The sequence below is a fragment of the Myotis myotis genome, unplaced genomic scaffold, assembly GCF_014108235.1.
Source record: "Myotis myotis isolate mMyoMyo1 unplaced genomic scaffold, mMyoMyo1.p scaffold_m19_p_6, whole genome shotgun sequence".
Classification (NCBI taxonomy): Eukaryota; Metazoa; Chordata; class Mammalia; order Chiroptera; family Vespertilionidae; genus Myotis; species Myotis myotis.
Window position 1 is genome coordinate 53,367,954 of NW_023416368.1, and position 14,074 is coordinate 53,382,027.

Sequence of the window (14,074 nt, forward strand, 5' to 3'; positions counted from 1 at the left end):
AGTCGACCCCGTCTAATTAGCATATTACTCTTTTATTAGTATAGATTTATTTATTCATTCATTCATTTTAATCCTCACCCAAGGATATGTTTGAGAGAAAGAGAGGAAGGGAGACAGAGATAGAGATAGATAGATAGATAGATGATAGATAGATAGATAGATAGATAGATAGATAGATAGATAGATAAATAGATAGCTTTTGCTTCTGTGTCCCTGTCCCACATCTGGGTCTGTGATCTCCACAAGGCAAAATGAATTAACTTTTCATTACCAAAAATTTCATGATTGTAGAGATAATAATTATAGTAAGGAAAATAAACTATAGTCTAGAGCAGTGATGGAGAACCTATGACACGCGTGTCAGAGGTGACATGAGAACTCATTTTTTGGTTGATTTTTCTTTGTTAAATGGCATTTAAATATATAAAATAAATATCAAAATATAAGTCTTTGTTTTACTATGGTTGCAAATATAAAAAAATTTCTATATGTGACACGGCACCAGAGTTAAGTTAGTGTTTTTCAAAATGCTGACACGCCGAGCTCAAAAGGTTCGCCATCACTGGTCTAGAGAAATCAACAGAAATTCACAGGCCCTTAAGCCTCCCAGAGCTAACTAATTTCTATTGGGTCAGACTTCAAATATGTTATTAAACTGCAATAGATTTGAATTTCTTTTAAATTCTTAAATTTGGGAGAAGAATCTATTCTTATATAACTATTGGAAAGGGAAGGAGGAATGTGAAACCATTCAAACTATACCGGGGAGTATTAGAATGGTATGAAGGTTCCTATATTTGCTGTGCTTCCTCTGAAGGGTACAAAGATAAGAGGATTGCTGATGAATGACTGCTACATTTCATCCAGAGACCTGAGTGCTCTCACTGCTCTATTCCCTTAGGGGGTCATGTTCCTCTGCTTAAAGGAATATTGCCTGCTCTGTGAGCTAATGATTTGTTTGGAGGATGCGAGTCTCAGAGGTGAAGATAACTGCACAGCTTTTATAATGTATCTTTCAAATCTTTGATCTGCCTTTTTCTGACTACATGGGACCCCTCTGTAGCAAGATTAAAGACGCCTTTTCTGACAAGAAAGGCAACATTTGAAAACCTAAAAGCTGCTCAGACTTCCAAATAATATTTCTGCATTTTGTCAACCTCATACTTGGCGTTGTCCTGCTTTCACGTGATTGCATGGTAATCAGAATGCGGTGTTGCATCATAGGGTTGTTTTTCTCATATTTTCCAAGAGGTGGAAACTATGAATCTTGTTTTTAAAAGTGGTTAGTGCAAACTAGTTTATGGCTAAGACATACATACTCACTGAATTTTCTTTAATTTGACAAATATTTACCTGCTAGCAAGCAGTTGTTAGACATGTGCCTTCTTTCGTAGGGAACACCAAGAATCAGAACCTGTTTCCAAGAGACTCATATTCCCAATGGGAAGATAAGGCAATTAAAGAAATGGCTAGGATAGTATGCAAAATATGACAAAACGTGTTTGGGATTAATGAATGAGATTCAATGTGGGAACAGAGAGAAAAGATAACATTCAAGTGAGAGGGGAATCAGGGAAGACTTTAGCATTTGAGAAGGTCCTTGCAAAATCAGTGAGATGTTTCTGGGGAGTGTTGGGGCTGGAAGTGAGGTGTCTGGGAGGAGGTGGGTAGCTGGGGAGAAAGGTGGTCAGAAAAGGTTGGGAAGCTTGTACTTAATTTATAGGCAGTAGGGAGCCAATGAAGGTTTTTAAGCAGAGCGAAGACAGAAGAATAATAGGAGTTGTGGTTAAGAAATATTTTGGAAACATTGTGAAGTAGACTTTAAAGTGTACTTTGAGCTAAAATATTCTTTGTAAACAAGCAATTGTGTTGATAATGTCATACAGGTTTTATTTCTATATAGAACAACTGCCCCTAAAAATGTTAAACACCCTAATAGCATGAGAATTAACTTATTTATATTAGAATCTGAATGATGATTATTTCTCACTTTTATAATGATGCCGCTCATCCATGCATAGATTTCTAATCTTGATCAAATGAATCAGTAAGGGGGTGTACTTTCTTAGCATTCTGTTGAATTTAATCATCTCTATCATATGAATAGCTGAGGTTTTACTCTCCGAATAATAGTTTCAAATGCATTTTTGTTCTCTTCCCAAGTCCTTTAGAACACAATGCATTCTTACAAACACTATGGAGATAAAATATTTAAAAATAGAAAAATAGCTTTATAGAGTAAAGAAAAGTAAAATAAGATTTTTTAAAAGTCAAAAGCTGGATTATAGCAATTAGACACATGGCTCTGATCAAAAGCCGGTTTTGAGTATTTTTTTCATGATCATCGTGTGATGGCTAAAGTACATCCAAGGGAAACTTGAAAACATGAGTGACTCAACCTACTCTCTGCCAAACCTTTTATCAAAGCAAGTATTCTACTAGATGGATCGTACTTTCCCTACTTGATCTCCTGGGAAGGAAGAATGAGAAATGAAAGGGGAGATACCTCCAAACTACAGAAGAAACTCCCAAATATACGACAAGACAACATTCAGAAGTAAGCAACATATGATCAAAAGTGGTTGTCAATAATTACCAATAGTTAACCATAAATATTTTGGGGCACTTGAGTGCATTGAAATTCAACAAGCCTTCTGTTTTTAAAGTCTTCCTCTTGTTTTTCCTTGCTGTGCATACATTTGGAACGAGACCATTCTTCATAACTAGGGGTCAGAGAGTGGTAATTGGTATTTTGCTAATATAAAGAGTCAATAAAATTCATTTGTGCCCAATTTACTGTTTATTCTATGGAGGAAATAAATATCAAGAGAGATTATTGTTTTATCTAAACAAGAAAAAAAAGAGTAGGAACAAATGTAATAATCTGAACAATAAAGATTTAATAAAAAAAAAGAAAAAAAAGAGTTCAAAGGTGGAGATGCTGCTTCACATTACAAAATTTTTCCAAATGATTCCATTTGAGTTATCCCAAAATATTTAAAATATATTGCTTTGAAAAGTTTGACTTGCAAACAAATACTCATGCAACCCAAGGTCTGTCACAGGCAGTACTGTTAAAAAAAAAAACAACCCACCCCAATCTAAAATTCTTAACTGAGGACTAAAGCCTAGTCAAGTTGACAGGCAAAACTGACCCTCTCCTACCAAGTTATTTGTTTTAATGGACTATTTTGACTAATTGTCACCAGCAAACATATAAAGGAAAAAAGTGGCTTTGAGTGAAATTACTACCAAATATTGTTGAAGTTAATATTCAAATTTGAATTGACAACAAATAGGAAAATTCACTACCATCAGAACAGTAAGAGTTTAATATTAATCAGCACCTGTATACACCTGCTCTTGACAATAAGGCACAACACTGAACATTAAAAAAAAAACACAAAACTTATTTCACAGTCTTCACAACTGATCACTACTTACTGTTGAACATTGAACATCACTGGTCTAAAAAAAAGCTTGAGGATGGCCATTTATCAAGTTGAAGGCATCATTCCCATGATTTTATGCTTTCCTTAAAATTGAAGGTACAAGATAGCACAAAAGTACATATAATATTCACATAAGGAACAAATAAAATTGCCCATATAATTAAAATCACCAATGGCTGAGTAAACCTTTACAAATGAAAATGACTTAGACATTAAGAACGATGTAAAATCACACACAAAAAACCAATGCCTTACCAATAACCGGGTCAGGTGAAATGCTACTTCTAGTCTCCTTCCACGAGAGCAGGCTGTTCAGGCTGGAGAGATCTGCGGCTTCTATATAATTGTTAATTGTCAGCATCATCTGATGAGCTTTTGCTATTCCGTAATGAACTTTGGTTTCATCCATCAGAGGCACATTTGTTAGCTCTGCTGTAGTGTCAAAAGCTTGCTGGAAGTATTCAGAAGCTTTGTTGTAGTGTCCCTAAAAATAGAAGAGAAATGATTTTTTTCTTAATTTTCAGTTTACCATTTCACATGTCTTACCACCTTGACAAGGACCACACTGTTCTTTCAACAGTTATATCAGTTCATCTTCAGGAAGAAAGTGATGGCAAGCAGGGTCTCTGTTACAACAAGGTGTTCTTTAAACATCAGGATTACTAACTGTGCGATTCTTGAAGTTAATTCACTAAGAAAACCGTATCTATCAGGTTGAACTGTGTGAAACATAAGTTTTTTGGATAAAAAAATATTTAAATATTAGCATTTTTATATGGTTTAACCTAATACATGATAGCAAAAAAGTTTGGAAAAGAATGAATCAATTCACATTGATATGGATGATATTTTCTTACTTGTAGTACAGGATTTACCTAATGAAATATTTTTAACTAGCTTTAGCTATTAGACACAGTACAAGATAATTTCCAACCAAGCTGTTAAGCAATCATCAGTGAAAATAGATGTATGTGTCTGTTGATTTAGTATTTAGTCTTGTTCTACCACATGCACATGCCATTCTTGACTGCGATTAAAAAAAAAAAAGATCTTGGTAGGACTAATACCACCTAAATGATCATTTAAATGTCCATCTCTTCTCCAAGTTCTCTGCAACATTTTAAATTACAAAAATTAAAGGTCTTTGTTGTTGTTCTTTTCTTTTTTGTTGTTGTCATCCTCACCTCTCCTCCTAAAAGCTATTGCCCACAAATGAATAATGTTTCTCTAACTTTTATGAAGTATCAGGGCCAGGCCCAAGGACTTCAGATATAAGTATGTCATTAGCTTTCATAAGTCATCCTATGAGAAAATCTTATTTTACAAATGATGAAATTGAGTCTCAGAGAAAAGACTATCTTCGCTGCCCCCAAGTCTTCTGAAAATCCTCATTAAAAACATCCTCAACGAAAGATCTTTTCAGAATTGAGCTATATTTATAAAAACTCTAGGCAACAAGATTTCCTTTCTTCACTGACATAACACTTGGGCTCCGTTCTCCTCTCCCCTTCCCTGCCCTACCCTCACCTTACTCTCTATCGAATATACACAAAAACTTACATGCTTTCTCTTTTGAAAGGAAACCCTTATAAGAGAGAATGTTTTGTTCTGGCTTTGTGAGTCATTCTCTCGCAATATTTTATGAAGGAATTAGAAATAAAAACACCACAGTAATAGCTTTATACTACACACCAGTTCAGGTGCGGTGCACAGTCAACTCTATGTACCTCTGTATAACTGGAGTTCAGCGAGCAGTCAAACTGACTGAATAAAGAAGCTGCTAGCAAGGTGAGGAGGGGGAGAAGTAGGGCTTACGTGACAGTTATGAGCAGCACATATAACACTCTGTTACGTGCCCACAAGGGAGTTTAGGTTTGCCAATTTAAACAAAATCCTTCTATATCATACAAATACTAATTCTTGTTTGCTGAGATGAGCAATTCTTTCTCTTATTTCAAAGTATAAAACATAGAATAATAGAATTGATATGAGAATAAGATTACTTAATTAGGAAACAAAACTATCAGATATGTATATGCCAATTAGTAAATTAGATGATTGAGAAACAACAGAAATATTGAACGTGAAAATAAAATTCATTGAAATTATAGATTGTCCTGCTAGACATCAAAGATATAGGATAAAATATATGAAAATATATGACTAGTCCAAATCTTTCTATTTCTAATGTGTTTTTTTTTGTTTTGTTTTTAATTTCAGAGAGAGGAAGGGAGAGGGAGCAAGAGATAGAAACATCAATGATGAGAGAAAATCATTGATCAGTTGACTCTTGCACACCCACTACTGGGAATCGAGCCCACAACCTGGGCATGTGCCCTGACCAGGAATTAAACCATGATCTCCTGGTTCATAGATTGAGGCTCAACCACTGAGCATCACCAGCCAGGCCAAATATTTCTATTTTTAAAAAGAGAAGTATAAATATCTAATTATTTTTCTAGTTATAATTTTGTGCTTTAGGCTATTTATTGTTTTAGGTGAGAGGTTCAGGAAAATTAGGGACCAGGAATAATTAACATATAGTTGAATTTCCAGAAATTTTTTGGTATATTACTTCATTTATGTTAAAACAAACTCATTTATTCATCCATTTATTCATTGGCCATCTACTATATGCCAGCCCCATACCACACATTGGGAATTCAGCAATGAAACAAGTTTACAATCAGGAGGTGAGCTAGCTGTCAGTGTAAGTATTTATGTGCCTAAAATTTTTATTAGATCTTATTTAACAAGTGCTTTTTCTCCCTTAAAAATAGGAGCACTAAAATGAGGTTATTATTCTTTTTAAAAAAATTTTTTTGAAAGTATTACATATGTCCCCCTTCCTCCCCCATTGACTCCGTCTAGCCCGCCCCCACCCCTCACCCCAGGTCTTCACCATTCTTAAGGTAATTATTCTTCCCTTAAATTGTGCCTAGCATTCAATCTTTAGACACACAACTGTCATAAAACTGGCATTAATGTAATTTCTCTAGTTTAAAACACTCTTAATAAAATACATTAATTCTCAGATGGAAGTGCTTTTATACATACCTTTTTGGAATGAGACATCATTAAGGTATATTATATTTCCAGAATTTTAATTCTTTAAGAGTTTAATATCTAAATTTAATCTATTCTCCAAAGGTTCTGTCTAACCTTGATAGTTCATTTCTGTTATCGGTTAATCCCTATCCTATTATAAAATTCAGAAGATTCTAGTTGCTAATCCTGGTAATCTTAAATATGAATTTGAGAATATATAAATGAATTTATGCATTTCATGAATGCATCTTATTAGACAAGAACTTCATTTAATGTTATAAATATCACTGATAAGCACTTAGTGGACAATTTCAGGACAGGGTCTTGATGACATCATAGGCCTTGAAACAAAGCTTGTGTTATTACACTATAACATAGAATTTTCAAGCATGATTCTGATTCTTACTAGATCCTTTTTGGTGTCTAAAATGTTACTCTATCTCAAGCTCAGAACAAATGGGCATTTTCTCAGAAATAAGGAAGAATAATTTCGTGCACATTTTCCCTACTATTTCAGTGTTGGAACTATGATTGTTTTAACTATGTGACTATTCTCTGATCTTATTAGGGAATGAGAAATCTCATTAAGTTATTTTCCCTAAAACATTCTCATTTGGCCACTTTGTATTAATTATATGTTTTCAATGAACAGTCAGTCCAGAAAAAGATCATCTGAGGAGGGCAGGATTGGTGGCCACTTTCAGGACTATGTAGTAAAAGGATTATTTTACTACATAAAAGAGAATTGATCTAAGATAAAGGATATTTTTAAGATATGTTAATTTTAATTATAATAACACTATACCAATGAGAGAAAACTCCAACATTTTTCCAAACATAGTTTTGTACTGTGGCCTTATAATAATAATATTATTTCTTAGAAATTATTATTAGAATACATTACATGATTATATGAAACCAGAAAAGGTTTCATCTTATGATGAGGGCCTTAAAAGGTAGACTGACGAGTACCATTAGATTTGCTTTTAAAGATTCACTACAAGTTTTCAAACTGCCAAAATATTGTACAAGAATAAAATATATAAGTTTAGGATTTCAGAAGTGAGAAAAGACTACTCTTCAGTTATATAAAATTGCTTATAAATTTATTGATTGACTCAGCAAATTAAATTTTTAGCTCCCCAACTCTGAGCCGGGTTCTCTGCTAGACACTGAAATAAAATAATAAACAAGGCAGATATGCTCTTTGTTCTCATTAAGCTTCCATTCCAGCCTGATTAAACAATAGCAACAATAAAACGTCACAAATAAGAAAACAATAAGTGCTACATGGAAAGTTAACATTAAAGTGTGACCTGCATTTCACTAGTAATGGCCTCTTGAATGAGATACTTTTATTTTATACTTTTTTCTCGCCTTTCTCTCTTCTTTCCCATAACCAATCTGCTGCTAGAATTGCATATTTCCTTCAGAACTGCTCTTGGGACTGTCCTTTCTTCTCCTGTGGGACCTAGCAGAGGCCTCACCGCTGGGTTAGTAAAACGAGAATTTGGAGCAAGAGCCACCAATGTCAGTGTCAGCTGGTGAGAGCCAACTATTATAATGAAGTTCCTTTGAATTTAAATATTTTAATTGACCTTCACATCTGAAATTACTTAGGACCTGCATTGGCTGTGAAGATGGGCATCAAGATTGGCAGCTTGTGGTGACTGTGCCTGACATGGCACTCAGGTGCTGGAGGAAGAGGAAAAAAAGAGATGGTTCTCTTTCCAGTCACTGCCCTGTGCATCAACTAAGTGCTGCAGCCCTGGGGTCATTCTGCACAATGTATGGGGGAAAGTGAGGACACAATGGGAATAAATTTTAAAGCTACTTTTTCTTCCCCCATAAGCAAGAAACACATATACTCACTTTTTCATTGTAGATGTCACCAAGCATTGTACTTGCTTTCACAACATCTAGCTTTTGAAAATTGTTTCTTGCCAGTTTCACAAATTTCTTCAGGTATGTAATTGCTTCTACCATCTCTCCTTGGCTAGAATAAATAAAACAGGAAACTATTGGAGTATCATTTCACTTAATATCACAGTGAAGAGAAGATCTTGTGCATCTTTTGCTTTAGAAGGTTATCAGGATAGTGAAATTTAAAGTGAAAATATCAAGTTAAAAACACATGGCTTGATTTTGTTGGAATATATAGTAAGTTACAATGTAAACCTTTTAACCTTTATGCATGGCTGGTGGAAATGTAAACTGCTGCAGCTGTGTTGGAAAACAGCTGGTCAATTCCTCAGAAACTTTGACATAGAGTTATCACATGACCCACCTATCCTACTCATACATATATACCCAAGATAAATGAGAATATGTCCATACAAAAACTTGTACATGAGTGTTCATTACAACATTGTTCTTCATAGCCAAGAAGTGGAAACAATCCAAATGTCTATGAATGGATAAACAAAATGTCATATATCTGTACAATGGGATATTATTTAGCCTCATTCTTATAAGAAGGAATGAAGTATTGATACATGCTATTATATGGATAAACATTGAAAACATACTAAATTAAAGAAGCCAGTCACAAATAGCCACATATTATATAATTCCATTTACATGAAATGTGCAGTAGGCAAATCCATAGGGACAGAAAGTGGGTTAGTGATAACTAGAGGCTGGGGAGTGGCTGCTAAAGGGTGTAGGGCTTCTTTTCAGGGTGATGAAAATGATCTCAAATTAAACTCTGTAAATATACTGAAAGTGACTGAACTGTAGACTTTAAAAGGCAAATTGCATGGTATATGAATTATAATGCAATAAAGTTGGGTTTTTTTTCAATAAAACCTTTTAAAAGTTTATGAAAGGTGAATGGTAGTTTTTTTTTGTCAGCATCCCTCGGCAGTGAAGTCTCAGGCATTCCAGAAGTTACCTATACAGGTGTTACATACTGGTAAAATGCCCAGAAAGACATCGTTTCTAGCAGAGTGCTTGGTATATACCAGCCATTCATATAGTTTTGAATGAAGCAATGGTAGGAAGTTTGAGACTGGAAACATTTATGCAGTAGACATGAAAGTCAAGCTTCCAGGTAAATTGTGAGAACCCTAGTCATGGGGTTGGATGTTTGAAGTTCATGACTGTAAACTCCTGTCTTCTGGATATTCCAGTAATATCAAGAAACCTAGAATGCTACTTTCTGGGGAATATGGTTCCTGCTTTTAAAGAGTTTCCCTGTCAATTTGGAGAGATAAATATATAAATTTGTGCATGGGATTAACTGTGATGGGCACGATGAACTATGTATAGTGCTTTGACACTTGGAGCATATTCCCTTCAATATCCTCCTCACAAGAACATGTCTAGAGCTTATTGTGTAAATTTGATCGTAAAAGGCAGCCAAAGGATTTGGAGCCAACTCCAGGGAATACAATGGTGAACTCAAAGCACCTATATAAATTTGAAAAACTGTCATATGTTTGAATTTTGAAATGGATCACATGTTTAGTGTATATGGACTCAGGCTCCTTGCTCTGCTCCCAGGCCTCTTCATCCTGTGCCTTTACTCAGGCCTTAACACACACGCTGGGAATCCCGGCCGTTAACATCCCATCTTTCTCCAAATGGTTCTCCCTCTACTGTCCAGAACTCAAGCTGACCTGTTTTCTCATAGTTTTATCTTCCTGGGTATCTTACTGACATTAGAGTCTCTACCCACCCAAAGTTGACTCTTTCCAGAGTTCTAAGACTGTCCTCCCCCTCCACTAGATGCTTACTATGGGCAATTTCACATGCTGCTATGGCGTGCTCTAACTCCCGTATGCACACATGGAAAATCTATATTTCTACACCTCATTCTCCCCACCCCTGGACTGTATTTCCAAATGTCCAGATTTACTAACATGCAAAGGAACAGAATTTCCTCCAAGTGGTTATCTCCAAAGATGTCACCTAGTGATGAAGCTGATGGCATCTTGGAATCCCTCTTTAGGAAACATCTTCATAGTGTAGGTTTATTATAAAGCATTTATAAGTAATTTAATCAATTATGTCCCCCAAATGGAGTTAGCCCTAGATATTATTATGTGGTTTTTTTTCTAAATGTGACTCTAAATCCTTTGGCTGTTTGCAAATATCAAACCTACCTCTCAAACAAGATGCACATCTATAGGGGTCATTCAAAAGAATATGCCACAAGCATTTCAAAGGTGTGCAATCTATTATTATTATTTTTATAAATCTTGATTGTTGAAAGAATTGCATATGTCCCCCCTTTTTTTAAAAAACAGGTGGTAGCAGGATTAGAGGTATCAACTTGCATAACCTCCCAAGATTTGACAAGGACCACATGCATGTTCATAGATAAGCATTAGTATGTTTATAAAAATCAGGTAAATTGCTTTAAAGTTGCAGAGTGCTATGGTGCATATTCGAAATATCTAGCCATTAATCCCAAGTTTGGACTTTTAATTGAATAGCTTTGAACACATCTTCCTCAGCTCCAATTTTCTCATTTTTAAAGTGACCACAGAGTGTTGTGAGATGAAAAATTACATGCATGTATAGCCTGGCACACAGAGATTCATTAAAGGACAGCTATTATTATTAATTATTATTATTATTATTATTATTATTATTACCTCTCAGTGAAGTAAAAAGTTATCATACCCACAGTTCTCTGCTTGATAGAATCTACCACCAGCTGAGAAGAAAAGTCAAATTAGCTAGACATTACTTTTAGAAAATCTTTCATTATGAATGAAATACCATGGTTTGAGGGGACACTTTGCAAGACAGATAGGCAAATAAAGTCCTACTATCTATTTTCTAGGGGACATGTGTCAAAGAACTAACACTTTTTGTTTACTTGAGTATCAGGCACTATAAAATGCATTATTTCTTCCTTTCTTACTGGTAAGAGAATGGTTTACATATAAGAAATAGAATGGAATTTTACATTCCCAAAGTTAATATTGCCTTTTATGATTCAGTTCTCACCTTCTCATAACAAAATTATGAATAATCTTCTTCTACATTTAGGCATGGCTCAATTCTCCAGAAAAAAATATGAGTTGTTATGAGGATTATTTCAAATGCAGACATGAATTAAAATATTAAAAAGAGGTATACTCATTGCTTTAATTTAAATATTTGCTTCATGGAAAAACAAAAATGATAGAGAACTCAAGAGTATAAAAATATAAATAAATATATTAAGAATTTTGAGCAAACTCATAAATTCCTAGAACTAAAAATGTTTGATCAAATTGATGTTAACTCTCCAAGCTCTTTCTTGGATAGTAGTATTCAAGAAAAAAAAAATGACATAAAAAAATAGAGAATTCTTTGCATATCACTTTAAAACCTTAGTGGAAAAAATTATTGTTTTTATTTAGCTAAAATGGACTCACTGAAGCTTATTTATGTTAATGTTCCTAAAAGCTGATATATTTTTGATGGAAGTATATTTTGAATTAAGTTTGGCCTGCTGAGGATTGTTAAATCACAACATATACAATCAAACAAACAAAAAAGCACAACAAGTTCAGTGTATAAGAAATACAAAATAGTATAAATAAAACTATTGCTGGGTGAGTCGAGTTGTTTTCCTCCCAAAGGAGCAACAGATCGCCAAAGCATTGAAAAGTATCTGGAACTTGCTCTCACAAATAATGCTACAGAAATAGCCTTCCCATTATAAATTATATGCTCCACTCAGTGAACACACAGCTCTATAGCCAGCACAGCTGTTAATATAGCATCTGAAATATAAACATTATATGTTGCTTAAAGGAGTTCTAAATTTAAAAGTTAGCCTTAGATTTAGAAGCCAGTCTTTCTTTAGAAGGGAAATAATAAAATTTTTTTTTTTTTATCACAGAAATGCTAGGGATTACTTGAATGAGTTCAAGGACAAGGTTAAAATGTTAGGCAAATATTAATTCCAGTTTTCTATATGCAGTGCACAGGTGCAACTTGAGCAGCATATTATATGGTATAATCATTAAATTCATTCAACCAGACCTTAGAGAGTTAAAAACATATATTCTGAGGAACAGGACTCCTCGGTCCAAAGAATGAGAATGAAACAGTGCAGAATATTTGTGTATCAAGGTGATTCCAGTTTCCAACTGGGAAAACAGGACTGTTAACACCCACATCCCCTGACAACTGTCCAATTATGTATATCACACTTGGCCTACTGTTTGCAGTAGAAGTAATCAATAAAGGATGTGGTTGAGTGAACATAGATTTTGGTTGAACCAATGCATGAAAACTTAATCATTTACTCAGAGAGAAGAAATCAAATAGAGCAGAGATGAAGCGGCCGCCAAGGGGTTTGTTGATTGTGCTACCAAGTTTGTGGGCCACAGATGAAAGCAATAAGGCAAATGGAATCAGTGACAGGAGAAAATGTAAAACGCTGTCTTTAATTTCATGAATTAATAGAAATGTTTTGATGTATTTTGGGGGGTCATTTTTAGGAGATTTCGCATCAAAGCCTGAATGTTCCATTTTAAAGAATATATGGAAATCACTAGGGCATGTCATTTCTCTCAAGCAAGAAGAAATTAATTTTCAGCTGTAACAGAAAGTTAATTTTCAAACTTGAAACTTTGTACTGATTGATTGAAAGATGTCCACTGTGGAAAGTTTTCTAGGAAATAATTGAACCCAAGTTTATAAGAAAATTTACAAGGGCTATGGAATAAACCCAGGCCAATTGTGACCAAGGTGACTTGAACAACTGTCATTTTTGTAATTTCCCCCCTATATAAGCCACCCTGATTATGTTGGAGAGTTGTGCCGTTTTAGTAAATGAGTTATTTCAGAAAATGAGGCCAAAAAATGCTGTAAGAAAAATTGAGGTTATTCCCCCTTCTATATTTACTCAAATTGTTTGTCTACATATAATAATATTTACTTGGTAATTTCTCAACTCACTGTCTCTTTGTTTTATGGACTATAATTCTGGCTTTCATAGCTGTGTCATGGGCAATTGTTATGTTAGAATACTGACTCTTTCCCCCCCCACTAGTATTTCAAGTAGGAAAAAAGGGCATTGTAAATGCCTATTTTCTGTTAGGCTGCTTAATGTTATTCAGACCAATAGCAAAAATAACAAACCTGGCTCATTATTAAAACCTGCATCAGTAACTCTAATACCAGGGATAGTTCTAGCATTACCTACTGAGCAGCTCTGCATTGCCAAGTCCTCAGCCTGGAGGGAATGTGCTGTGTTTTTCAGTTGAAATCACAGTATAAATTCTTATAACCAATTTAGAAGCTTCCAGCCTTAAAGCCTATTCACCCTTCATGCATGCTCAGCTGATGGCCTCAGACACACACTTATCCCAGACATGGCTATCCTCTTCCATTTCCTTTAAAGAGATAAAATATGTTTATAGAGATAGGGCTTCCCATTAGTGAAGCCTGTGCAATTGCACAGGTTGGGAAAGAGATTTAGAGGTGATGCTAAGCTCCATATGCAGCTTGATTTATTCCTCAGCCGACACCACCATAATTTCCTCTATTTTTGTTGCGCTCTATTTCTGCTAATTTGAGGACAGTTTAGGACTATGAAAGGGACATACATATATGTGTGTATGTGT

At 34.7% G+C, this 14,074-nt stretch overlaps 1 protein-coding gene across 1 annotated transcript in view; it reads right to left on the bottom strand.

The window, feature by feature from the left end:
* The window catches only part of TTC29 (tetratricopeptide repeat domain 29), a 151,537-nt gene that overhangs the window by 45,153 nt on the left and 92,310 nt on the right, over positions 1-14,074 (bottom strand). Inside the window, exons 10-11 of the mRNA XM_036314703.1 lie at positions 8,373-8,496; positions 3,708-3,936 (exon numbers count right to left, since the gene is read on the bottom strand). Coding sequence (XP_036170596.1) covers positions 3,708-3,936; positions 8,373-8,496 — 353 coding nt within the window. The remainder of the gene's footprint in view (positions 1-3,707; positions 3,937-8,372; positions 8,497-14,074) is intronic.